This window comes from Muscardinus avellanarius, assembly GCF_963383645.1.
Source record: "Muscardinus avellanarius genome assembly, chromosome: 4".
NCBI lineage: Eukaryota > Metazoa > Chordata > Mammalia > Rodentia > Gliridae > Muscardinus > Muscardinus avellanarius.
Genome location: NC_137789.1, coordinates 1,933,693 through 1,960,176, shown reverse-complemented (window position 1 = coordinate 1,960,176; position 26,484 = coordinate 1,933,693). Strand labels below are relative to the sequence as shown.

The following is a 26,484-nucleotide window of genomic DNA, read 5'->3' as shown; positions in this document are numbered from 1 at the left end:
TGGAAAGAGAGGGTCCTCAGATGGAGGAGCCCAGGGCCTCCAGACCCCTTCCCATGGACCAAGGGCATGGGGTTTCGCACTGCGTTTCGGGTGGGCAGACAGGCCAAAGAGGGTAGTGGTTCCCAGGGCCATGCTGCTCATCCTGGCCCCTGGAGCCCAAGGCCCGCGCCTCCCTCAGGCTTCCCCCCAGCCTGGCCTTCCCTGGTACCCGAGGCCACAGTGTGGTCCTTAGGAGCAAGTCATGGGAGGAGAGGCACGGAGAAAGCACCGCTTGTGTCTTGGACCTCGGGGAGGAGGGGTCCACCCACCTACCCAGTGCGTGTCCCTTCTCCCGGGCCTGGATCTCAGCAATCCTGCCGCCAATTCCCTGGGCTGCTAAAAACAGACTAGGACACATGGTGGCGTGACCCAGAGCCCACGGCCGCACTCAGGGCTCTCAGACGCCCGGATCCACCATCCACAGGCATGCACCGCAGCACGGCCTGTGCAGAGGTTGGCCACCCCTGAGGACACTGAGGCGCGGGGGCGGGGGTCACTTCCCCAGGGGGTGCAGCCGTGTGGCTCCTGCGTGTGGCAGCTGGACAAAGCAGAGCCCCCCGTGCACGGAGCATGCGCCTCTGGCTCTGAGCTTTGGAGTCCCCTTGTGCAGTGCAGGCTGGAGGAGGCCTCCTGAGGCTGGGAATCCTGTCGCCCCCTCCTGGCTGGGGTGGGTGGGAACTCAGTGTAAAGGGCCTGGGGCTGGTGGTGGGGAGACCCTCATGCAGAAAGAGGACCCTAGGCTTGTCATTGGAAGTCCTGGGGCCTGGGGGTGGGGGGGGGTGAAGCCTTGCTCCGTGGGTCTTGGGTGCAGAAGGCTCCCAGCAGTAGCCCTGGCGAGGTCAGATCCTGGAATCCTCCAGGATCTTCGGATCTTCATGCTCACCTGGTGGGGCCCTGAGTCCTTGGAGCAGGACAGGGACTGGCCCCAGAGGCCCTCCCTGGCACTTTCTTCAAAGCAGGCCATGCTCAGGGTCAGTGGCTGAGAGCTGGATGCTCGGAAGTCCTGGACAGAGGGCCAGGGCTGCTGGACAGAGGGCCAGGCCGGCAGTCTGGAAGGCTGGGGAGTGTGGCTCTGGGACAGCAGAGGGGGAGGAAGGAGGGACCTGCCAGCAGTTGGTTCCTGGTGCACAAGGACCTAGCAAGTCTTTTGCTGAAATGACAGCTGGGCTCTGCGGGGCCTAGAAACAGCAGGAGGGGCCTGGGTGGGACCAGAGGGAAGTTTCCAGCTGCCTCCCTGGGGAGAGAAGAGCTTCGGAGAGCAGGGGACCTGGCCTGGGGAGGTGGATGGATGCCCGGTGGAGCAGTCCCAAGGTCACCAGTTCCAGCCCAGCGGAGCCAGGGCTGTGGCTGGGGAGTCAGAATCCGCAGGCTGCTGCTCCCGGCGCCCCCGTTGCCTGTGCGCCCCGCCCGGGCTCGGGGCGCCACTCCCCTGGGCTCGCGGGCCGGCGGGGGCGCGGGGCCTCCCGGGCGCGGGGCCAGCTCCCCGCCCTCCCCGGCGCGCCCGCGCCCCGCGCTCCCGCGGGCTGCTCTCGGCTCTCGGGCGCGCGGCGGGCGGGCGGGCGGGCGGGCGCAGAGGCGGCCATGGGCGCCGGGGCGCCGGGGCCTGGCAGCGGGGCGGGCGCAGGGGAGGGCGGCGGGCCGGATCGGCCGCCGGCCGCCGCTGACGCTGCCTGTCTCCCCGTGTCCCGCCGCCCCCAGACCCTCCTCCTCCGCCCCCCCGCAGCTCGGGCCCTGGTCGTGGCGGGGCTGCCGCACGGTGCCCCTCGACGCCCTCCGGACGCGCTGCCTCTGTGACCGACTCTCCACCTTCGCCATCTTAGCCCAGCTCAGCGCCGACGCGGTGAGACCCCGCGGGCACTGGCGGGAGGAGGGACGGGAGGAGGGAGGAGGGAGGAGGGAGGAGGAGGAGGGGCGGCGGGCGGGGGCGCGGACTGTCGCGTCGGTGGCAGCAGCAGCGGAGGCAGGTGGGGAGGGCGCCCCAGCCTTCCCAGCCTCGGGATCGCTGCGCCCAGCAGCCACCATGGCCTTCAATAGGGTGAGTGGGAGCCGGCTGTGGAGTTGGGGATCCCGTCCGGAAGTGGCGGAGGGGTGGGTCTGCCTTCACTCTCCTCTCCTCAGAGGCCTGGGACCTTGGAGAGGGCCGGTCCTCGGTCCTCAGGAGAGGAAGGACCACCTGTCCTGGGGTGCCCAGGGCTGGCAGGAGGAGCTGCCTGCTGGGCTCCTTTTCTAGGAATCCTGCTGCACCCACCCCGAGTGCAGCCTGGCTGGCGGAGGTGGCTGTGCCCGGCCAGGCTCTGGGGGCGGTGAGGCTGCTGGGCCTGGCCCAAGTCCCCAGGCAGGCCCTCCATCTCAGGGCCTCCTTTATGTTCCTGTGATCGTGGGGGCTACTGGTTCCTATGGAGACTGCATCTGGGGCAGCCTGAGGGCTGGGGCCCTGGGTGCGGGGCCAGCCCACAGTGGCTGGAGGGCTTCACCCCTAGAGCCCACCAAGCTGCACCTCACCCCAGAAGCCCCTTGCAGGTCACTGGGCCAGGCTGCCCACCAAGGAGAGGAGGGGCCCTGGGCGCTCTCCTACGGCTTCTAACCCAGACCTGCTGCAAGGTCTGGGGTGGTAGCGTGGAGGATGGCTAGGGGGGAACTCGGCTTTGCTGGGCAAAGCTCACCCCTCACAAAAACCATGTTCCTGTGGCAGACAGCTCCAGGCTCCCAGAACATCTGGCCACTGCTTTTATCTTAAGAAACCCAGCGGGGCTTCCCCAGGTCAGAGGCAAACAGAGTTCATAGGTCAGTGCCACTGAACTTCACTGACAGGCAGAGAAACTGAGGCCTGGGGAGGGGCTTGCTCAAGGTCTCGGTGAGTCTGGGCTGGACAGGCAGGGTACGTATTCTTGGCCCTGACCCTGGGGAGCCCTCTGGGCAGGCCGGCTGGGGTTGGGTCTGTGGCAGGGCAGGGGCTGCCCTGAAGGTCCCCTGGGAGAGGTGGCTTTCTGTGCAAATGGCCTTGGGGTGAAGGTGGCGGGCTGCCACTGCATGACCTAACCCTGGGCCCCTGAGTCTGGTCCAGGCAGCATGGGGCCAGCATGATCTCCAGTAGCCGCTCTTCTGTCCCTAGGGTGTGTGCCCAGGGTCCGGGCGGGGAATCAGGGTGGGGGACTGTGTCCCTGCATTCCTTCCTTCCCAGGCCTGGGCAGCAGATTAGTGTCGGACACAGGCTTGTCCTCGCATGCAGTGACCCGGGCTGGCCCTCAGGGCCTCGGCTTCCCTGTAGTGGAGAGGACCCTGCGTCCTCCGGGCTGGCGGTGGGCAGTGGTTCTGTTGACGTCTGCTCGCACCAGGGCGAGGGAGGGCTGCGGAGGGCCTTCTGGGCAAGGCTGGTCTGTGCTGGGTTTCTTCGGGGGAGAGGGCGGTTGGGACGCTGAGCCTGCTTGTTGGGGGGCCGTGGCTCCCTTTGTTGGGCTTCTAGACCAGGGTCCTGGTCAGGAAGGTGGTGCGGGCTGGTGTGCTGGGCCACCCTGTACCCATATCCCAGCCAGAGCGGCAGAGGCGTGAGAACTGCAGCGGCCATAGAGCTGGCCTCAGGGTCGGCAGCAGGCTGCCTCCTCCCGAGCCTCAGCTTCCCCATCTGTGAGATGGGGCCGTGGGTTCTGCCTCACTTGGGACTTCCCAGAGCAAACTCCCAAGCTCCATCTGGGCTCCTGATGCCCAGCTGCGCTCAAAGGGGACTGCCCAGAAGAACCGAGAGCCCCTCCTCTTCCCTCCCCTCCCGGCTGCCCCTCAGCACCGGCCCCTGGAGGGCGAGCTTGGCCCCAGATGCTGAGCATTGGTGTGGGGGACTGCGGGGGCGCAGGAGCTAGCAGGGGGAAGGCTGGGGTGCTTGGGGTCCTCCTGGCTAGGTTCTGGGGAGTGCACCGGGAGGAGGTATGGCACAGGGTCCTGGAGAAGTGAGAGCCCTGGGGGGTGGGGGGTGAGCGAGGCCAGGGCTGCTGAGGCCAAGGGCACAGGTGTGGGCTCTGGCAAGGCTGGTCACGGGGAGGCCATGGCAGGGGAGCGAGGCTGGCAGTGGGGCGGCCGCAGGTAGACCCGCTGGCCGGCAGGGTGGGGCTGCGGGAAAGGCAGTTGCCTCCCCTGGGGAGCATGGCGGGTGGATGGATTGCAACAGGGAGTTGGATCTGGGTGGGCCGACCCAGACCCGGTGCCATTCTGGGCACAGGGTGGCCTCGAGGGACTGCTGCACCTGTGTGTGAGAGGTGGCGCCCGCCTCGGAGCCGTGGCGGGACCCTGCTAGGTGGTGTATCTGTGGCGCTGACACAGCTGGGCGCGTAGTAAACCGTCTGTCAAGGAGCCTTGTTGGTGCTGCCCGCGTGGCACTCCTGTGACTGTGCTTAGGTTGGGGCCAGGACAGAGTGAGCAGCGCTCAGCATCGGGGCTCGGACGCGGCCGGCGTAGCACTTAGCCCGTGGCTGCAGTCGAGGGTCAGGGTGTGCCCTGGGGGAGGAGGGGCCAGGGCACAGTCTGACTCCAGTCAGGGGTTAATTTTGTGGGCAGTGGGAGCCATAGCCGGTGTCGGAGAAGAGACAGGAGGCAGGCACTGCAGGGTAGACGTCAACCTGGACCTAAGGTGTGTGGAGGGTTGGAGATGGTTGGGAGGAGGGAGTTCCCGTGGTGGGAACCGGCAGTAACTGTATAAAGAGGAAAGTGACAGGTGGTTGGGGGCCACCGGGAGCCAGGAGAGGTCAGGGCAAGGCGATAGGCTGGGGGGCCAGGGTGCTGGTCAGATGGAATGCGCAGGGAGGGCCTCTGTGAGGTGGTGACTTCTCTGCGAAGAAGGGCCAGCCATGTGGAGGTCAGAGGAAGGACATCAAGCAGCAGGGTGGCCTGTGCAAAGGCCCTGGGGCAGCACTGAGCTTAGCATGGGAGCAAGTCTCCAACAGGGGCCAGCCTGGCCCTGTGTCCCCACTGTGGGAGTCAGGACCAGTCTCATCCTTGGGGTCTGCAGCTGGTCCTTCCAGACGAGGCCTGGAGTTCTCCAGTACCCCTGCCCCTGGGCTTTCGCCTGTCCCCTCCCCACATCACCCAGAGCTGGGTGAGGGCTGTCCAGAGTGACCGATGCCAGGCTGGTGAGCGGGTATGCTCACAGCTGCAGTCACAACAAGGACACACAAGGCAGATGGCCACAGAGGCCGGGGCTGGAGCCACCTGCTCAGCCCGTGACCTGCCGGCGCTGCCCGCCCCCACAGGTCCCTGTCCACCTGACCTCCCATCCTGGGCCCCCCGAGTTTGGAGCCCAGGTAGGCCTCCTCAGGCCTCACTGGGGCTGGAGCAGCCAGCCGTGAGGTGCTCACAGGGCAGGCACCGTGTCCCCGCTGCACTCTGGCCCAGTCCAGCACCCAAGGCCCGAGTTTTTGAGATGAGCAGCCAGCAGCGGGGCAGGCCGGTGCTGTGAGCTCAGGCAGAGGGGCGGGCGGCCGGGCAGCCGGGCGGCCTGCAAGGCAGAAGCCGCCTGACGTGGTGTGTGAGGCTCGGCCTCACCTGCCCATGGGATGTCCCTGCCCCGGCCTGTGGCAGTGAGGGCCGCTCCCAGGGAACCTGGCAGGGGACGGGTGGCTCTGGGATTAGCCAGTGAGTTCAGAGCTAACTGGCCCTAGAGCCAGGCCCTGGCCCCCACCCCAGGCCCCAGGCTCTATGCAGAAACAGATTTGTGATGACCCAGGCCCGGCCGCCATGGAGCACTAGCCACTAGCCGCATGGTGGCCTTGGCAGTGCTGGGATGGGACCCAAGGCCTTCTACCTCTGAGCTGCACCCCCAGCCCTTTTTTTATTCTTTATTTTGAAACAGGGTCTCACTGAGTTGCAGAGGGCCTCACTAAGGAGCTGAGGCTGTCCTCTAAAGGCGATCCTCCGGTCTCAGCCTCCCAGATGCTGGGATGACCACGCCCGGCCTGGCTTCCTCCTTTTTTCTGGGTGTCGCTTCCCACCTTCATCCGGGGCCAGTGACTTTGAGGGGCCTCCGTGCCGATGCCCATGGGGGCCAGGGAGAGGGCTTCGGAGGAGGCAGTGTGTGCTCAGGAAGAGCATTTCAGGCCTGGGAGTTCCTGCGCGTGCGCGCTCGTGAGTGTGCGCGTGTGTGTGCGCTTGGGGAGCGGGCTGCAGCGGCTTGGCAGAGCAGCCAGGTGGGGGTAGGCGGAGCAGATCCTGGGGCTGAGGGCACCTCGGGAGGCGCCATCCCGGTGAGAGCGGCCACCTGGGTCGTCGGGAGCCTCTGGGTTGGGGGTCTCCCCGGCAGCGCGTTGTCAGGCAGGGGCTCTGACAGCTGTGTAGCTTACTGGAGAGTCCGACTTGGAGTGGGGGCCGGCCAGGGTGGAGAAATGGCTCCTGCCCAGGCCCGCTTTCCCAGCCAGCTCCCCACCTACTCTGGCCCCCTTCCCGGAGCGCAGGGCGCGGGGCTGCAGAGCTCTCTAATGCCTCCTCCTTGGTAGCGGGCGCAGGATGGCTTGGGGAGGGACGGGCTCTGCCATCGCCTGGGCGGGCACGGCCCTGTCTGGGCGGGACCAGCCTGCGTCTCCAGTCTGTGCTGGGCATGCGGTGGGCAGTGGTGAGCAGGGGTGGCCCGGCCTCCTGGGGGTTGAGCTAAGAATGGCCGAGGCCCCAGACACGTGAGGGGGCTGTGTTCCAGGCGGAGGGACGCAGTAGTGCAGAGATCCCGAGATGGGGACAGGCAGAGCACTCGGCCACCTTTGCAGGGAGTCAGGGGGACTCTGAGCTGGGCAAAGAGGGAACTGCCGAGATCCAGAGGTAAACTGAGGCACCTGCCGGAGCAGTGGAAAAGAAGTAAAGGCTTAACGGGGGCTGTGGAAGGAGTCTGGGAGGCTGGGTCTGGAGGGGGAGTGGAGTTGGAGGTGCTGCTGATTGAATGCCCAGTTGCATGCAGCTGCAGCTGCTGAGGGCAGGCCCTGGGAGCTGGTAGGGCAAGCTGAGAGCTGTCTACAGCGCTGGGCCGGGCCTGCGCCTCCCGACCCCACCTGCAAGGCGGGGACGAAGCCGCTCTGGAATCGGGGTGTGGAGGGGTTATTGCTGGGCTTGTACATGACTATGGTTGTGCCAGGTGGGCATGGGGGCAAGCGCTCCCCTCCAGGCACAGCATGGCTGGGGCTAACGCTGCGGTCTCTTCCGGCCCCCAGAACATGGAGAAGGCAATCGTGCCATCCGTGACGCTCATCGTGGGCTGCGGCGTGTCCTCCCTCACCCTGCTCATGCTGGTCATCATCTACGTGTCCGTGTGGAGGTGGGTGCCCACCCTGGGGTGCCGGCCATGGGGCGGGGGTCCCAGAGCCCTCCACCCCAGCCTTCTAACCTTCCCAGTGACCTGTGGCACCCAACGCTGTCACCACAGACAGCACCCGGCCTCCATCTCTGCCACCAAGCCCAACCCCTGCTGGCCCCTCACCGCACACCGGCCCTCCCCACACCCTACGTACAGTCGCTCTAGGTTCTGACCTGCCACTGCCACCTGGTGGACAGGGTAGACACACCTTTCCAGCTGGACCTGGACCACACGGGTCTCAGTTGTTGCTGGATACACGCTGCACACAGGGCACCCGGCCCATGGCCACCCGGTGTCCTGTGAGCCCTGTGAGGACCTGCAAAGCCACAGCTCCCTGTGGCCAGGGCCCAGCCTCAGGGCTTCCCACCCTCCCTGCTCCTTCCCCCAAGGCCCCTGGTGGGCTGGGGAGGTGCATGGAAGGAGAACTTATGCCCAGGCCCGGGAGGACTCTGTAAGTGATGGTGCAGGCTCGGCCAGAGCGTCGAGCCAAGTGGCCGCAGGTGTGCGAGCGTGTGTCCCTGCCTACAGGGGTGTGGCTGCGGGTTGTGCCAGCTGGGCGGCCAGTCCCCCTGCCCCTGTGCATCCGGCTCCCACTGCGCGTTTGGAGCAAGGAGGGTAAGCTCAAGGTCGCTGGCAGGCAACCGCCTGCAGGGCCGAGCTGGCACTCCCAGTGTGGCTAACGGGTGTGCAGCCCCTGCGCCTGGCCACGCTGGCAGTGAGATGTCAGCCAATAATTGGAACCGACAGCCTGGCCAGTGCCCAAGGTCGGGCAGCAAGAGGTCACTGTGAGCTGGTGGGGGAGGGGTGGTAGGCACTCTCTTGGTGGCTGGGTTGCAGATGCCCTCCATTTTCCTGCCCATGGACAGAGCATCCAGGGATCCTGTGATTGATAGGGGCCATGGCTATTCTCCCCACAGCCAGCTCCTCCCCTAGAGACTGGGCTCCCAGAATATCTTGGGGCTGAGGCTTGAAGGCTCTGAACTCCAGCTCTGACTTGCTGAGGTTTGGCACTTACCAATTTCAAAGCACCTCCCTCAACAGGTGCTACTGGCCATGGCAGCATGCCGTGAGCTGCAGGCAGCTCTGGTGGGCCCTGTGGGGAAGTGGCAACCCAGACAGGAAACATGGCCTGTCCGAGGTCAGACAGCACGTCAAGTCTGTGTCAAGGACCCTAGATTCTGCCATGTGCCCTCTCCTCTCCTCCTGATTGGTGGTGGTGCTGATGGTGATGGTCATGATGGTGGTGCTGATGGTGATGGTCATGATGGTGGTGGTGATGGTGATGGTATAGGAGTTGTGGTGATGGTGATGCTGGTGCTGGTGATACTGATGATGATGATGGTGGTGATGATAGTGATGGTACTGGTGGTGGTGACTATGGTTGTCATGGTGATGATGGTGATGGTATAGGAGTAGTGATAATGGTGCTGGTGGTGCTGGTGCTGGTGGTAGTGATGATAATGGTGATGATAGTCTTGGTGCTAGTGGTAATGATGGTGGTGACCATGGTTTTCATGGTGATGATGATGATGGTGATGATGATGATAATGGTGGTGATAGTGATGGTAATGATGGTGCTGGTGATGATAGTGATGATGATGATAATGATGATAGTGGTGGTTGTCATGGTGATGATGGTGGTGATAGTGATGGTAATGATGATAGTGATAGTGACGGTTGTCATGGTGATGATGATGGTGGTGATAGTGGTGGTTGTCATGGTGATGATGATGGTGGTGGTGATAGTGATGGTGATGATGGTGCTGGTGCTGGTGACAACTGTGATGGTGGTGGAGATGGGGAGGTAGCAGTGACTGCAAGGAGGAAGTAGCCGCAGTCCAGTAAGTCATATGACCTCATCTTGTGAAGATGAGGCCCTCTTGGGTGCTAGCCTCATCTTTGTGGCTTCCTGCCTGACCTCTCCCACAGGTACATCCGCTCAGAGCGGTCCGTCATCCTCATCAACTTCTGCCTGTCCATCATCTCTTCCAACGCCCTCATTCTCATCGGGCAGACCCAGACCCGCAACAAGGTAGGTGTCCTCTTGCCCTGCCCGGCACATCCCAGCGTCTTCAGGTAGGGTAGAGGTGGCTACCCAGCATGAGCCCCACCCTGGCCAGCCTTGAGTCCGGAGGCTCAGAGTGGGGCTCCTCAGCCTGCCCTCCCAGAGTACCCATGCCTGCTCTCCACCCCTGGTCTCCATGGCCATCCCACTAAGCACGTCTGGCTCAGGCCTGGGTGGGGCGTGTCCTTCCTCAGGGGCCGCCCTCACGTAGGGGCAGAGGTATCACAGTGCACCTGAGGGGAGGCCTGGCATTGGGCACTGCTGTGTGTGAAGCGGAAGCGCACAGCCACGGCAGGTTTCTCTGACTTGCTGTGGGTCCTTGGGGTGGGTTGTACCCTCTCTGGGTCCTGGGCTCACCACTTGCTGGACGGAGGCTTGATCTGGGGCTTTTGAGTAGGCTCTTGGGTTGCCATTTGGAGGAAGCTGAAGAGGAGGACGTCTGCCCCTGGTAGTCTGTGGGCAGGGTCATAGAACACCCCCTGGGGGCCTGCAGCCTCCACGCTCTTCTCAGGGTGGGGACCAGGTCACCTCTCAGCGGCTTCCTGCCTGAAACGCCACACTGGGGGTTTACGGGGTGGGTGAGGCATGGCGCGCACCCAGCCCTCACCGCCCCCCGCCCGCCAGGTGGTGTGCACGCTGGTAGCGGCCTTCCTGCACTTCTTCTTCCTCTCTTCCTTCTGCTGGGTGCTCACCGAGGCCTGGCAGTCCTACATGGCCGTGACCGGCCGCCTCCGGAGCCGGCTCATCCGCAAGCGCTTCCTCTGCCTGGGCTGGGGTGAGCACGCGCGGGGCAGGCTCTGCGGCGGCGTGGCCGACGGGCTGCCCTCCTCCCGGGGCCCTGCTGCTGCTTTCTGCCTCTGCAGCCCCCCTTACCCCCTGGGCTTCTCTCTTCTGGGCCTCTATCCTTTCAATGGGCCGCTAGAGAAAACACTGTTCCCCAGTTCACGCTGACGATGAGGTCAGGAGTCGTTTCTGTGCTCACATTCTGTTACTAAAAGCGATGTCTGGCTTATCTGAGACCCAGATGTAGCTGGGTATCCTGTGTTTATGTGCTCACCTGGCAGCCCTGCCCCCAGTCCTGCTGGGCCATGTCCTCTCCACCTCTCACACTCTGGGGGCTTCAGAGGCATGCCCCTTCCGCCCCCGGGCAGGGCTCCTGGGGGCCCGGCTCAGGATGCTGTCTCTGTCCTCCAGGGCTCCCTGCGCTGGTCGTGGCCATATCTGTGGGATTCACCAAGGCCAAGGGGTACAGCACCATGAACTAGTGAGTTGGAAAGGTGGGGATGGGATAGCCCACATGGCTCCCCAAAACCTTCCACAGCCTTGGGAGGCTGGGGCCGCCTTGCCCTCCACCCCGCCAGGCCAGATGCCTGCTCAGTGCGGCTCCAGGATGGTGGCCCTGGGTTGGGGCCGAGCCTGAGGGCAGCCCCCTTTCCCCTGCCAGCCAGCAGGCGGGGGATTGAGAGAAACGGGGCTGGGGCCCATCGGGGCCTCCCGCTTCCTCACTGGGCAGCCTGGATGCTGCTGGTCCCTGGGCTTTAGCATCTCCGTCTGCACAAGAGCTGCTGAGGACCCCAGGTTGTTCACAGTAGGTACACCCCACACATGCCCCTGGAACGGAGTAGGGTAGGGCTCCTCGCACAGACAACACCCATGAAGCCCCAGAGGGGCATCTGGGAAGGAACCCCAGGGACGGGGGAGAGGGAGTGTGGTGCTCATGACTGGCTTGGGCTCAGGCCTGCCAGGCCAGGGGCATGCGCATGGAGCCAGTTGGCCAGGCCTTGGGGCCTCTGGCATCATGTTGAGAAAAGAGAGTTTTTAGTCCCCCAAGAGAGGATCCAGGAAGGTCCCAGTCCCGCAGAGGGAGCGTCAGGGGACAGGGGACATCAGTCCTCCTTTACCTCCCCGTCCTGGGCCCTGCTATGTGGTTCCACACAGGCTTGTACTGGGCCCTTTTCCCACCTGTAAGTGGTGGTGGGACAGCAGCCTGGGGCTTCCAAGGATTCCAGAGCAAAGTGCATAACATGTATTCAGGGGGTGCTTAACAAATGCCGCTACTTTCTGGTGCATGCCCCTCCCGCCTGAGAAGGCGGACGTCCGTGCTTTGCCCACCCATTGTGTAAAGGGGGGTGGGCGCTGATGGTCTGTCTCCTCCCCAGCTGCTGGCTCTCCCTGGAGGGGGGACTGCTGTATGCCTTCGTGGGACCAGCTGCTGCCGTTGTGCTGGTATTGACCCTGGCCCACTCCTCCCATGCCAGGCTGGGCCCTTGGCCCCTGACCCCAGCTTCCTCACTGGCCCCACAGCTCCTACCTGCCCTCAGGGTGTGGGGTGCAGGTCAGCCTTCTTGTCCCTGTGAGCACAGCTGCTGGTCACTGGGCACCGGCAGTACCCCATCAAGAGGTCTGTGCGGGTTTGACCAGTGAGTGATGGGTGGGTGGGACGGAGGGATGAGCCCGTGGGCCAGGCTGGGCCAGTCCCTCCACACTTGGCCAGGGCCAGGCTCCCTGCACGGGAGCCCATAGCGCCTTCCCTCAGTGGTCCTTGGGTTTCCTGTTCATCCCTTCCCTCACTGAGGAGTGTAACCGTGGCCTGGGGCCTGGAGCTGTTGCCCAGGTTACACGTGAGCTGCCCGTTGCCTGCCTCTCAGGGCTGATGGGCGGTGGGAATCCAGATTGTAGGCCCATCCCGGGGTTGGGCATGCTCCATCTCCTGCCCTCATCTCCCATCCCCACTGCTTAGAGGGCTCAGCCCAGACTGACCTGGCTCACAGGTAGACCGTGGGCCCCTGGGTGGCTGACCCTGCAGGGCCTGGATCGGGATGCTGGGGTATCAGTGGAGACAGTTGACAGCACCCATGGGTGGTCCCAGGCCCTCCATAGAGCCCTGGCTGCCGGAATCCTCCTGGTGGGAGGTGGGAGAGGCCAGGCGCGGGGCGGACAGTGCCTCTTCATGGCGGCAGCAGGGTTGGCAAGCTCAGATGCTTGTTGGCAGGCACTGGGGCCTGGAGAGGGGGCTATAAAGCAGGGCCCACCCCTGTTGTGATTGGACCAGGCAGAGTTGCTGCTGGCTAGTAACTGGGGCAGGCCCTTCCCACTCCTCTCTGCTCTGCCAGGACGCCACTTCACCCCCAGACAGCCAAACAGCCAAACAGCCATTTGGCCTTGTTTCCAGGGAATGTTCCGTTCAAGGCACCATCGGGCAAGGCCCATGTGTGGACTTGAGTTCGCAGAGCTATGGGGACAGTGCCAGCCACCCTGGGCCTGTGTGTGGAGTCCCATGGCCTCCTTCTGCAGAGTGGGAACCCCAGCGGGCTCAGGGACCCTCTTGCAATGAGATGTGGAGTGAGGCATGAGTTGGGTCTTGTCTCCCACCCCAACAGAGAAGGCCAGAGTAAGGAAGAGACCTTCAGGTCCCCGGGGTGTCGTGGCTCCTGTAGACACTCTAGGAATTGCTTCAGTCTTGGGTGGGCGCTGGGATAACAGCAGGGGAGATGCACCTGAGACCCAAGAGCCTCCCGGGATGCAGGGGACAGCAGAAGCTGCTAGGGGGGTTGAGGGTCAGAGAGAGGGATCCCCAAGCTAGGCCAGTGAGGGTATCCCTGACCCTGGGGCGGTGAGCTCCCTATTGCTGGGGGCCTGGGTGGGACAGGGCAGCGTGTGCGCAGTGCATAGAGGAGGGGCTCTGTGTGGGCTGCCTCTAGCTGGCTTGAGGTCACCGAGGCCCTTGTCCCGGCTGCGTGGGTGCCTGGTGGCAGAAGCCCTGACAGTGACCCTTGGAGGGCCGAGGGGCACCATGGGTGTGACCACTGCTGGCCAACACACGTCAGCCCACACCTTGGCTCTCTGCCCGGCAGGTGAACATGGTGATTGGGATCCTGGTGTTCAACAAGCTGGTGTCCAAAGACGGCATCACAGACAAGAAGCTGAAGGAGAGGGCAGGGTAGGCGCCACACCCACCTTGGCTTGGAGGAACCCGAGCCCGACCCCCTGAGCCCCCTGCAGATGGCCATGCCCCGTGGCTCAGTCTGACACTGCAGGGCTGGGGGCCCGGCGCAGGTGGGGAAACTGAGGCCCGGGACGAAAAGGCCTGCTCAGGCCACAGCCAGTCCCTGGCTCTGTGGCTCATTTTCTCCATCTGTACGACAGGGTGGGCCCCGTGGAGTCCCCAGGAACAGTGGCACGGACTGCTCCCAAAGACACCCCTCTGCTGGGCTCGGGGAAGGCACCCCAGGGCAGAGGATCAGGCTCCCCAGCACCCTGCCCGCCACAAGGTCCACTGTGTGACCCTGAGGCGGCACCTCGCCTTCTGGGCAGCTGGCCCTGACCTCGTGGGCCTTCACCCTGGGGCGGGTGGCTCTGGGGACAGCAGGCCACAGTCCTCCCACAGGGCTCACGGCCCCCTCCGTGTGGAATAGCACCCTGCAGTGCAGGGGTGCCGGGGTGCAGGCTCTGACTCCAGGGACGGAGGCCCTGCCCCACTTGCAGCCCCTCCCCCTCTGTGTCCTGCTGCATTGTGGGTCCCGCCCCGCCTCCCTCTGTGCCAGTCCTGCTTGCTGTCTCTCTGTCTCTGTCTCCCCGTGGCTCCTCCTACTCGTTCTGGGGCACAGAGTGGCAGCTTTCCCTGTGGGTGCGTGGCGGGCTCTGTCCTGGCTGGTGGGACTGACCTGGAGCCCGGTGTTCGGTGGGAGGGCCTGGCCCCGGGCCTCTGCAGAGCCTCAGCCCCCACCACACACTCCCGGGCAACAGCCACACTCCGCAGGCCCCGGGGCGCACACGCAGGTGAGCCCCGCGTGCCACAACTCCGCGAATGGAGATGCAGCTGCGGTGCCGAGCGCCCTCCCCGCCGGCCCGCGTGGCTTGTGCTTACAGTACAGATGGAGGCGGTTCTGCCTTGTGTTCCCATCTTACAGCTGAGTAAACCAAGTTGGGGGGTGTGAGTACTGGGGGGCTGGGTCAGAGGCCAGCGGAGTCATCTGGCCAATTCTTGGCCCTCCCACATAGACGGGGAATGCCCACCTGCTGGCCTCTGCGCACATGAACCCCTCACACACAGGTGCACGTGTGCCTGGAAACACCCACACGACTGTGGGAGGCCACTGCCCAGGTCACTGCCCAGACTGATGGTCCACCCTGTCCATCCACCCGACTGCCCGGCCCTGGACTGGGCTGGCAGGTGGGCCCCTTCCCCTCCCACCCTGGCTCAGCACGTGTGCGTTCAGCCAGGCACGCCTGCACTTCCTCAGGGAGCTTCCCGCCTGTGCAATTTGAGGCAGGGTGTGCTTTCAGCCAGTTGAGGACAGCGCCAGGACCTGGGTACCAGCGGGTGCCCGCTCCTCGTCCCAGGCCTGGGTGCGCTAGGCGGCCCAGCGTCTCTGGGGCTGTTTGGTTGGTCTGCTCTTCTCTTTTGCCCCGTTGGTTCCCATGAGAACGTGTTTGCTTTTGTTTCAGCCTTTTGGTTTCACTTGCAGTCAGCTGCCCCAGGCCGCCCTCGGGTGCGCCCTCAAATGTGCCGAGTGTGGAGTCCTCTCTGCGGCCGACGCCACCTCCGACGCCGCCAGTAACGCCATGTTAGTGCCCCGTCCCGGGCGGGGCTGCCTCTTCTGGTCTCATTTGTTTGTTTATGTTCTTTCACTTCTTCCGTTTCTGCCAACTCCTCCGGGTTTCCTAGGCCGCCCCATCCTCTGTACGGCTCTGTTCCGCCCCGCTCTTCCACGCTCCGGGGCCCTGGGCCTGCGTGCTACACCCAGACAGGAGGAGGGAGAGGGCCAGGCTGGTGCTGGCAGGGCGGGAGTGGCCTCGAGGCCAGGGTGCCGTCTGGTCACCCCCAAATGTGTGGCTGCCCCCCACCCAGGACAAAGCCCCTGGCCTGCCTGGGAGACCCCCTCCCTCCAGGGGCAGAGGGAGCAGGGTTGTGAGAGCATGTAACGGGCAGTGGGACCTGCGAGCTGTATGTGAGTGAGCATGCAAATGTGCGAGTGCACACCTGTGTGTAAGAGTGCCTGAGGAGGGAGGTGCACACAGCATGCAAGTGTGCGTGTGATGGCTGGTGTGTGTACACAGCGCATGAGTGCGCACATGTGTGGTGTGCAGGCATCCCAGTGTATGTGTGTGAGAGTGGCTGGGTCTGCACAGCATGCAGGTGTATGCACGTGGGTATGTAGGATTCCGCAACTAGAACCATCAAAGCTGTGTGAGTGTGCATTGTGAGTGTGTAAGCACATAAGTTCGTGTGTGTGTAAAAGTGGAAGCATGCACGCAGTGCAAGGGTTCACGTGTGTGTAGGTGCATCTGTTTAAGTGACAGTGTACACAGACCTGGGTGTGGAGTGAATTTACATGTGAGCATATGCAAATGTGGGCAGCTGTAGACATGTGCATGTGGAGACACGTATGCATACTGGCATGTTCATGCGTGTAACAGGAATATGACGATATATGCAGATGGGTGTGGGGAAGAACGTATGAGCAGGTAGGTGTGCGTGTGCGTGTGAGATGACTGCATAGGGATATATAAGTGCACGTGTGTGAATGGTGGTGTGTATACCAGTGTGGGCACGCGTGTGTGCACATGCACGTGTGAGGTGGCAAGAGGCAGCTCTGTTGGGGACTGTGGCCGGTGCACTGGGGCGGCGTGGCAGGTGGACAGGCTCTCGGCTGCAGGCTTTGGGCTTCCCAGCCCCGGCGGTGGCCGTTCGGGCCTCTGGCTCCCAAGGTCCCAGGGATGCCCAGGCCTCAAGCCCCCGGCTTACTCCTGTTTGCTCTCTGAGCTGGGCACTGCAGGCCCACTCCAGGGCCGCGCCGTGGAGCTGCAGGAGCTGGTTACAGAGCTGGGCAGCGAGGCCCAGCCTGCGAGGCTGGGTGCCCTGGCACAGGCAGTGACACGTCTTTGGGGTTAGCAGCCAGCCTGGGTGCCCCCCAAGGCAGGGGCTGTGGGAAGAGTGGAGGACCTTTGGGGTCCGCAGCAGGTCGGTGGGGGCCACCCCGGGCCTTGGGCACGGCTCCCGCCCACACTGCAGGCATCTGACTCCAGGCAAGAGGCTGCGGCTCCTGTCCCTCTCTGAGGCCTTTCTGAGCTCTGTACCGCCTTCTGTAGAAGTCTTTCCGAAAAGGCTGCAGAGGCTCCGGAGTAGTTTATGCGTCCCCAAGCTGCAGGCCATATGCCAAGCCTCAGAGTGAGGCTGTGAGTGTCAGACCTGGAGGCTGGCTCCTGTGGGGGGGGGCAGGGAAGGTGACTGGGGACCCAGCATCTGCAGGTGGGCGAGGCTCTGCTTCCCTCGCCCAGACACAGGTGAGGTGGGTAGTCCAGGGTCCTGGCTCAAAAACAGCTGAAAGGGGAGTGAGGGTCTCCAGCCACCTCGGTAGTGGGAAATTGGCCTGAGCAGGGAGGGTCCTGCCCAGGAGAGTGAGCTGTCTGGTGGAAGTGTGAGTACTGGTGGGCAGCCGGCTTCCAGACCAGCCTTGAGGAGAATAGTGAGCAGACAATGCTGCCCCAACCGGGGTTGGCTGGGCAGGGGCTGGCCAGGCCCTGGACATGAGGACCCGGGGGTGGGCTCGGTGCGTGACTCCGCAGGACCAGGGGAAGGCTGCAGTCATCTGGGTCGGGCTCACGTAAGGCCTAGCTCTGGAGCCCACACTGTACCTGGGGATGGGAGGGCTGGGGCCTCAGGTCACCCAGCACTGGCCTGAGCCAGAGGCTAGACGGCCAGGGAGCTGTCCCCCTCCTGGGCACCCTTGTGTGATGGGGCTGGGCAGGCGGCTGCCCAGGGAGGACAGTGTCCCTGGGAAAGGAGGAGGGCCTGAAGCAGGAGGAGGATCTCGGGAGACGAGGTGAGGCCGGAGGACCCCTCTGCCATGAGGCCCCTCAGTGCTGGGGGTGGGGCAGGGCTGCCTGCTCGGCCTGGCTAAGGCCCCGCTGACCTGGGGGTCCTTTACCTGTCTGGCCTCAGCTAGACCCTTAGCCTCTCCACCAGCCCGGCTGCCCCTGACCCCACCCCCAAACTCCCTCCCTGTTTGGCCCTCCCTCTTCTGCCTGCTCCTTTCGGGGGTGGGGGGGACAGAGGGTGACTCCTGAGGGAGGAGGGGAGCCCCAGGCCTGGTGATGGCAGCGGCTCCGGCGGCCTGTGGACTACACAGGCAGGCACCGGCCTGGGCAAAGCTTCCCAGAGTGCCTGGCAGCGGACTACAGGCTGCAGCCGTCCCTGGGAGTACCGCGGTGCCAGGGTCGGGCTGAGGGTGAGCCCACCAACTCCTGCACATCCCACAGCCCTGAGGCCGCATGGCGGCCCTGAGCAGCAGAGGCTCAGGGTGGCCACATGCAGTTGAGGTTGAGAGGGGACCCGGGCCACCCAACTCAGTGCTGCGGGAGGGCTAGGGGCAGGACGGGCGCAGCCTGTGGCCCGTAGGGAGGAGCAGACCCCACCGTCTCTGTCCCTGTCTGTCTTAGTCTGTTCTCTGACCCTCTGGCCTTGTCCGACTGTCCGTCTGTGTCTCCCTCAGTTTCTGGCCCTTCCCTTCTCTGAGTTCCTGACACCCCCCCCCCCATGTGCGCCTGGCCGAAGCCCCTTCCCAGCCCTCTAGCCCCCGCCCCTGGCCCAGGGCCTCCTTGCCCCACGGAGCTCCCATCTCAGGTCCTCTCTGCCACCCTAGACAGTCAGGAAGCCGGACTCTCCACAGAGCTGCACCCTCAGGATGCCTCCGCTCCCTGGTCCCTCAAGCCCTTGGGTCTGGGTGGTTCTGGGCTGGGACCCGGGAGGGTCTCCGGAGAGGGCAAGGGAGCGTGGGGAGGAGCGAGGGAGACGCCTGCTGCCCTGCCTGGCTGGGGTCGGCTGACGCCCTCCGTCCCCAGGGCCTCCCTGTGGAGCTCCTGCGTGGTACTGCCGCTGCTGGCGCTGACCTGGATGTCGGCCGTGCTCGCTGTCACCGACCGCCGCTCCGCCCTCTTCCAGATCCTCTTCGCCGTCTTTGACTCACTGGAAGGCTTCGTCATCGTGATGGTGCACTGTATCCTCCGCAGAGAGGTGGGTGGCGTGTGCCCGCTCCCCCCTGCCTCATAGGAGGGTCCCAAGAGGCCCGCTCCCGCGGCCCTGAGGCTCCTGTAGGCTGGGGTGCTGGGCAGGACAGGGCCCACTCGCCTTTGCCGGAGCCCGTGGCACCACCCTCCCTGCACCCAGCCGGGCTGCCGAGGCGAGCTGGTGGGTAGGACAGCTCTTCCCTGGGACACCCACTGCCTGGGGTCGCAGGTGACCAAGGCACAGGGCCCTCCCTGCGGGACCCACCTAGGAGAGAGTTAGTGTTTGTTTTCTGGACCTTTCCAGAAGGTGTCGAGCCTGGGTTCCATGGTCTGTTGGCTGGGGGAAGCGATGAAGGTGACCTTTCCCCATCTCAGGGATGCTGGAGAACAAGCCCTTAGATGTGGCTGCAGGAGAGGAGGGCCCTTCGCTCCACTGCTCCTTGGGACCCTCTAGAGAGTGCCAAGGGACTTTTCAAAAGCCCAGCAGCCAGGACAAGGGGGCAGCACTGGAGGCCGACTGAGAGTGAGAGGTCATGACCTCAGCTGATAGGCTAGCCTTAATCAGCAGGGGCAATGGGGATCCTGGACACCGCTGGCCCAGGCCACGGAGGCCCAGGGAGCCTGTGGAGAGGGACCCCACCCTGGGCCTCGTGAGAGCAGAGGGGAGTGTCCCCTCGATGTGAGGGCTGGGTGGCTGCCCCATCTGGGGCCTCACTGGACGGAGGGGCCCTGGAGGTGGGGTCCAACTGAAGGCAGGCGGGAACTGTGGGTTACCCGTGGGCCAGCTCAGCCCCTGCCCACTCCTTGAGAGAGATGCGGCTGCCCCTCCCCTGTGCTCTGACCCCCACCCCCGAGAAAGGAGGAGGGCCAGAAGCTCTGACACCCAGTCCTCCGGATGCTCCTGCCCTGAGCCCTCCACCTGCTGAGTACAGCCATGAGGTCTCTGCTGTAGGCAGTGCCGCAGTGGAGGAGAGCTGCGGCAGAGGGACCACCACAGCTGGGCAGACACAGCCACCCCCACCACCTGCAGCCGGCTGCCCCTGCTCTGTGGCGCCTGGCCTGGACCTGGGAATTGGTTCGCGCCCTTGACTTACCACCCTGCCAGCAGGGGGGCTCCCGCCTACAAATGGGGACTCCAGCCCTGCCCAGACCACAGGCTGCCTGATGATCAGAGTCACCTCGGCCCTGCCTGCCTGGCTCTGGAGAAACTAGAACCACATCTGGCCAGGAAGGAGCATCCCAGAGGACAGCAGCGTGTGGAGCCCGCAGTCCGGGCACAGCCACCGAGCTTGACAGAGCAGCAGAGGTTCCCACCCAGTAGGAAAGGGAGGTGGAGAGCAAGGCGCCCAGAGGAAGCAGGGGGCACCCCAGCGCCAGAGGAGGCTGCGGGCCTGTCTGGGAGGGCAGGGTGGCCCAGCGGAGCCAGCCTGGGAGTCAGGCCTGCACGAAGCCGAGGACATTAGGAACGTGTGCTGGGGTAGGGGGCTCCTGCCTCCACAGTGTCCGGGCCTGAGGACACTGAGCTACACAGGGTTCTGCCTGCTTCTCCAGCAGCCCCCCTCCCGCCCCAGACTCCCAGCCCCTGCCTGTGGCTTGGCGACTCACTGTTGACCCCCAGTGCCTAAACCTGGGAGTGCACAGTTGCTGTGGGCTCCTGTGTCCTCCTGGCGCTGAGACCCCTGGGTGCTCATCTCCACCTCCTTCGGAGGGTCTGCTATGATGGCAGGCTGCATGTCTTAGGACCCCCATCACAGGTGCCTGCCCACACGCCCTCTCTCCCCAGGTCCAGGATGCTGTGAAGTGCCGTGTGGTGGACCGCCAGGAGGAGGGCAACGGGGACTCGGGGGGCTCCTTCCAGAACGGCCATGCCCAGCTCATGGTAGGACTGGGCGCAGGGGACACAGGCATCCCACCTGGGCACCTGCAGGTCCTCCCTGTGCCCAGCAGCACCAGGCTGCAGAAGCCTCCTTAGAGGAGCTCCAGTTTCAGCTGGGGAGACTTGAGGCTTGCCAAGGTGAAACCCCTCATTCAGACCAGCAAGGGCTGCTCTGGGAAGGGCTGAGTTGACAAGTGTGGATGGGGCTGCGGTCCAGCTACACACAGGGTCCTGCCTGCCTCGCTCTCGCCGGCCCCTACATTTGCCTGCACCCAGGACTGCACAGGCACACTAAGGCTTCCCACACCCTCGCTTCAGCACCTGACCCCCAGCTCTGCGCCCCAGGGCTCAGCTACAACCTGGGTCATTGTCCCATCCGCAGTTGCCAGCCCCTGCACTGGTCCCCAGGCACTGGCTCACACATTTGGGGGCTCAGGCAAGATGGAACCCAGACCCCTCCTCAGCCCTGGCCTCGTCTTAAGCAGGCCTCTTGGTCCTTCACACTGGGCTCCCTGCCCATCTGGCACCACCAAGGCCCACCCAGGCACCCAGCCCCAGGGGCAGGGTGAGGTCCTGAGGGGGCCCAGCACCTCCAGGCCCCATGTCTCCATCTGAAGAGAGGCAGGTATCAGGCCCTACAGACATTTTGTCACTTGAGGACACATCTCCCCTCCCCCAGCTTCTCCTAGCTGGCCTCTGACCTCTTCCAGCCAACCTGCCTCCCATATTTACAGGGAAGGAAGTTTGAGATTCGGGGCTGGACTGTCCCCTGGAGCCCTGTGGTGTCTAGATGGGCACAGGCTGTGGGCAGGCCAGGTCCCCACTCCTGCCTCCCCTCGTTGCTCTGGAGCTGCGGTGGGGGGACCAGTCCACTGCTCAGGGGAAAGCTGTGCTAGTGGTACCCGCACCTGCATCTGCACCTCGCCCTGCTGGACCCTGGCTCTTGCCCCCTGCACGGGCCAGCAGAAGGATGTGGGCAGAGAAGGTGCTGGAGGCCCTGGGGACCGCTCCTGAGGCCTGGGTCAGCAGAGGCTGCAGCAGTCTGCACCAGCATGGAGAGAGAACACCCATGGGTGCCTGCACACACCCAATTCACACCCACAAACACATGTACACATGATCCCCAAATGCAGAAAAAGCCCACACGCAAATACATATATGCCCAAACACACGCATACATGTGAACATGCATGCTCATTCTCACAAATGCACTCCCTTGCAGTCAGCCCACAGACACACATATACACAAACATCCCCCAACACTGTGCCTCACACGTATACACCCATGCACACGTGCATGCATGAATGAGCACACACGGAAGCACAGCCACACACGTGCGGGGACGTGGACCACGGGCAAGGACTGGGCTCGCACATCAGCACACTGGCATCCTGAGCCCGGCACCCCTTGGTGCTCACACGCACGTGTACACGCACAGGCGCCCCCCAGGGGCGGCTCTGGCCTCTCTCGTGCCGCTGGCCCACCCCACCACGCGCTCACCACCTGCCCCCTCTGTCTTACAGACCGACTTCGAGAAGGACGTGGATCTGGCCTGTAGATCAGGTGAGCACCTGACAGGTGAGAGCGACAGGTGGCCAGGCCGGCCGCCTGCTCCTTTCTCTTTACCCCAGCATCTGTGTGTGCATCGTCTGTCCTCATTCCGTGCCTGCCGCCCTCCGGGCCCAGCCTGGCACTGGCCTTGGCCCCAGCACACTCCCAGAGGCTGCTGGGGCGCCACCGGGGGGCCCTGAGGCCCCGCTTGTAGCCAGGACCAGCCCATCCTCCTGTGTCCTCCCTGACGTCCCCCTCCCTCCTCACGGGCCTTGACACCACTCACCCCCCCGGCTGCCCCCGCGCACCTCGTCCTGTGTTGTCCTCATACGAGCCTGGGAGGGGCAAGCTGAGCTTTCAGACTGGGGGAGAGTGGGGACAAGGGCCCGCTGCTGAGGAAGCCCCGCCCCAGGGCCTGCTTCCTCTCCAGCGGTGTCCTGTGTGCCAGGCGCCTGGAGCAGTGGCCGGCTTTCACGTCTCTCTGCTATGGAGGGGCCACCTGGCCGAACTCTGGCCAGTGGTTCAGGTATTGTAGGGGTACCCTCTCTAGAGATAGCCATGGTGTAGGGGCTGGGACAACCCTAGGTAAGGAATGCCAGCTGCTGCCAGGTGGCCCCAGGAGGGCTCCTAGAGGAGGTGGCTCAGAGCTGGACAGAAAGTTTCTCCTGCCCCACAGCTCCCTGAGACAACCCCAAGGCTTGGCATTGGGCTCAGCTTACCCCTGTGTGGGTGCACACCAACCTCCCTGGGTGTCCTCTAGGTGGTGCTGAGGGTGCCCAGAATGGGGACCTGCTCAGTGGTGGAGGCCTACGGCTGGGAAAGGTGGGGGAGGCATTGGAGCCCATGCACGGCACTGGATACCCGCTCTGCTACCTGGGGACAACGGGTAGACACGTGGGAGGCGGATCCCCCGGTCTTTGGGGCAGGATGGCCTGGCCCTGGGGGAGGGCTTGCAGGCTGATGAGAAGATGGCTGGTCCAGGGGAGGGGCGGGTGGAACATAGCAAAGCACGGCATACAGAGGAGAGGAGAAGGTGCCCAGGTGGAGGGAGGCCCGAGAAGCCCTGAGCATCTTAGGGAAATGTGACTGGAGAGTGGGTGGTGCTGGCCTGGTAGCTAGGAGGTTGTGGGCACCACCACGGGGTCGGGAGCAGCTGACAGGCATGCAGGAGCCTCTCTGCCCACCGGCCAGCATGTGTGGTGCGTGGGGCCGTGTCTGGCCCTTTGGAGATTGAAACTGCTGGAGAGGTGGGGTAGGCACAGCTGGTGGGCCAGCTTTCGTTCTTGGCTGGCCAGTGGAGGCTGGGTCAGAGGTCAGGATAGGAGGCGGCGTCAGTGGGCCCAGTTCAGAGATCAGGCAGCCCAGGCAGATGACCAGGACCAGGAGCCCTTGGGAGGGTGCGCACCAGGCACAGGCTTGTGGGCTGCCAGGCATGGCAAGGCAGGAGGGGCCTGTTCGAAGAGCGGGGCCTGGGTGCCCGGAATCCTGTGATTGAGCACTGGGGGTCGGGCACAGCCTCCCCACACTCAGAGTGCAAGCACACTAGAGGCCCCTCTGCCTGCCACATGGGGGTGAGGGGTGGGGGTCCCTGTGCTCCTCCCTTGCCCTTCTCCGTGGCTCGGGAGGCACTGTGTGGGGGTGACATCCATGTGTCTTCTTGGGCGTGGGCACTTGTTTGCAGGTGTAACCCCGTGACATCACTGGCCTGGATAAGGGCGAGGTCCCTAGGTTGCCAGCAGGCTGGCCCCAGGGGCCACCAGCACTGCCAGGCCGGGCCTTACCTGTCCGGGCCATTCTGCGTCACCCTGACCCCTCCTCTTCCCTGCCGCGTCTCCCCCGGCCCCCACAGTGCTGAACAAGGACATCGCAGCCTGCCGCACCGCCACCATCACGGGCACGCTCAAGCGGCCGTCCTTGCCTGAGGAGGAGAAGCTGAAACTGGCCCACGCCAAGGGGCCGCCATCCACTTTCAACAGCCTGCCCGCCAACGTGTCTAAGCTGCACCTGCACGGCTCGCCCCGCTACCCCGGCGGGCCTCTGCCCGACTTCCCCAACCACTCCCTGACCCTCAAGAAGGACAAGGCGCCCAAGTCCTCCTTCATCGGCGATGGGGACATTTTCAAGAAGCTGGACTCAGAGCTGAGCCGGGCCCAGGAGAAGGCTCTGGACACGAGCTACGTGATCCTGCCCACAGCCACGGCCACGCTGCGGCCCAAGCCCAAGGAGGAGCCCAAGTACAGCATAAACATCGACCAGATGCCCCAGACCCGCCTCATCCACCTCAGCATGGCGCCCGACGCCGGCTTCCCCACCCGCAGCCCGCCCACCCATGAGCCCCCTGGCAGCGGGCCCACTGAGGCACCCCCTGCCCAGCCCCCGCCACCCCCACCGCCACCCCCCCCACCACCCCAACAGCCCTTGCCCCCACCACCCACCCTGGAGCCTGCGCCTCCCAGCCTGGGGGACACAGGGGAGCCTGCGGCCCATGCGGGACCCAGCTCAGGGGCTGGGGCCAAGACGGAGAACGTGGCCACCTTGTCCGTGAGCTCCCTGGAGGTGAGGGCCAGTGACCCTGAGCCTGGCAGCGAGGGATTGTGGAGAGCTGGGTGGGGGCTGAGTCAGGGTATCCCAGGCCAGCTAGCAGCCAGGGAAACAGTCCTTTGCGGCACGGGCTGGCCCAGGCTGCCTGTGCCCCTGGGGCAACCTGGCCCATGAAGTAGCTTCCCTTAGCTGGTGCTAAAAATGGTCTCTGGCTACATGGCCCCTTCCTGGTCAGCTGGGTGGTCTCACCAGTTTCAGAAGGGCCCAGGCCCACAGCCTGGACTTGCCTGGCCAGACACGCCCCAGCTGGGGCACTGAGTGCAGCTGGGAGAGGAGCAGGGCTCGCCCAGCACTGAGCAGCTGGCACTGCCTGGGGAGAAGGGTGCCTCTCAGACACCACCAGCCTGTCACTGCCGGAAGTTTCCCCTTGGACCTAACATCCCCCTCGATCCCGAACCCCTAGTGGGACCCAGTATCTCCAGGGAAAGGGCAGCCTACCCTGGAGCCTGGGTCCTCCAGGTGCACCCTCATCCCCTGGTCTCCTGGACCATGACAGCAGGGCGGCCTAGTCTCCTCACGCCCAGGCAAGGAGCACCTCGGACTCGCAGTCCGGGAGGTCTTAGAGAAATGCTAACAAATACGCACAAACCCCTTCTCCCCACAGCGACGGAAGTCACGGTATGCAGAACTGGACTTTGAGGTGGGTGCTGGTGACCCCCGCCCCAACACTTGGCCTGGCCACCTTGCCAGGCAGCTCAGCCATTTGACAGACAGGGGGGGTGGTGAGAGCCGAGGGAGGGGTGGAGGCCCCAGAGCCTCAGGCCTCCTCCCAGGAGCTGGCCTGCGCAGGGCTGAGGCAGGGCGGGACGCTGCACCCTTCCCTCGGCTCAGGACTTGGTGCCCTCTCTGCCTGCAGAAGATCATGCATACCCGCAAGCGGCACCAGGACATGTTCCAGGACCTGAACCGGAAGCTGCAGCACGCAGCTGAGAAAGAGAAGGAGGCCCTGGGCCCAGACAGCAAGGTTTGGAAGCAGGGCGGGCAGAGCTGCCTGGAGCTCGGGCTGCCCCCATCCCCTGCCTGTGCCCGCCTTCACTGCAGGGTCCTGCAGGAAGAGACCTGCTGGGTGCATGCTGCTCCTCCCAGGTTGGGGGCCCCTAAGGCCCCCCTCCCGATGGGGTCTGCCGTCTCTTCCCCTTCCCTGTCTTTACCATTGCCTCTTGTCCTGCCCGCCTGCCCTGCACCGCCGGCCTCACAGCCAGAAAAGCAGCAGACGCCCAACAAGCGGCCCTGGGAGAGCCTGCGGAAGGCCCACGGGACACCGGCCTGGGTGAAGAAGGAGCTGGAGCCCCTGCCGCCCTCGCCGCTGGAGCTGCGGAGTGTGGAGTGGGAGAAGGCGGGCGCCACCATCCCACTGGTGGGCCAGGACATCATTGACCTCCAGACCGAGGTCTGAGCAGGCGGCCGCCGGGCCAGGAGGAGGGATGCTGCTCCGCCCGCTGCAGCTGCAGGATGGGCACAGACCACAGACCGCTCACTCGGCAAGCCAGGCCGCACCCCGGCCGCGGGCGCACAGATGTGGCCAGGCAGAGGGCCCGCGGTGCTGGGACCAGAGCCAGACACAGGACAGGAGGTGGCGTGGCCCGGCAGGCACAGGGCTCCAGAGGCCAGAAGGGGCCTCGGACTCTGCCCTCCAGGACCAGCCCCGGCGGCGGACGGCTGCGGCCAGCGGGCAGGCCTGGTTGGGCCCGCGGCCCCAGGAAGCCCACCTGAGCCACCACTGCAGAGGACCAGCCTGTGGCCCGCTGGCCTGGCTCCGTTTTTTAGACACCCCCACCCCTTGGGAAGCAGCCAGACCCCACTCCCTTCCAGGGCCCTGGGCCCCTCCCAGAGCCAGGCAGCGAGCACAGCCCTGCCCTGAGGCCCCCAGGGCCGGGACTAAGCCCACTCCGGGAAGAAGCAGGGTGGGGAATCTATTTTTTCTCTCCTTTTCTTTTCTTCAATAAAAAGAATTAAAAACCCAGCCCTCTGTGTGTAGCCTTCCTCTGCAGCCGCCTGGTGCAGCCCCCTCCAGCCATGGG

General features: G+C 64.6%; 1 protein-coding gene across 3 annotated transcripts in view; it reads left to right on the top strand.

Moving 5' to 3' along the window:
- Nucleotides 1-25,859, top strand: part of ADGRB1 (adhesion G protein-coupled receptor B1) — a gene marked incomplete at both ends in the record, with an annotated part of 62,219 nt that extends 36,360 nt beyond the window's left edge. The window contains 14 exons of one of the 3 annotated variants that reach the window (XM_080695262.1): nucleotides 1,738-1,879; nucleotides 7,218-7,321; nucleotides 9,290-9,392; nucleotides 10,050-10,200; nucleotides 10,620-10,671; nucleotides 11,585-11,651; nucleotides 13,280-13,365; nucleotides 18,270-18,441; nucleotides 20,218-20,313; nucleotides 21,835-21,874; nucleotides 23,712-24,418; nucleotides 25,068-25,103; nucleotides 25,320-25,427; nucleotides 25,662-25,859. In XM_080695262.1, coding sequence (XP_080551388.1) covers nucleotides 1,738-1,879; nucleotides 7,218-7,321; nucleotides 9,290-9,392; nucleotides 10,050-10,200; nucleotides 10,620-10,671; nucleotides 11,585-11,651; nucleotides 13,280-13,365; nucleotides 18,270-18,441; nucleotides 20,218-20,313; nucleotides 21,835-21,874; nucleotides 23,712-24,418; nucleotides 25,068-25,103; nucleotides 25,320-25,427; nucleotides 25,662-25,859 — 2,062 coding nt within the window. Of the gene's footprint in view, nucleotides 1-1,737; nucleotides 1,880-7,217; nucleotides 7,322-9,289; nucleotides 9,393-10,049; nucleotides 10,201-10,619; nucleotides 10,690-11,584; nucleotides 11,652-13,279; nucleotides 13,366-18,269; nucleotides 18,442-20,217; nucleotides 20,314-21,834; nucleotides 21,890-23,711; nucleotides 24,419-25,067; nucleotides 25,104-25,319; nucleotides 25,428-25,661 lie in introns of all 3 variants that reach the window. The other 2 variants (XM_080695261.1, XM_080695260.1) reach the window with 2 other exon arrangements.
- Nucleotides 25,860-26,484: the final 625 nt, after the last annotated feature.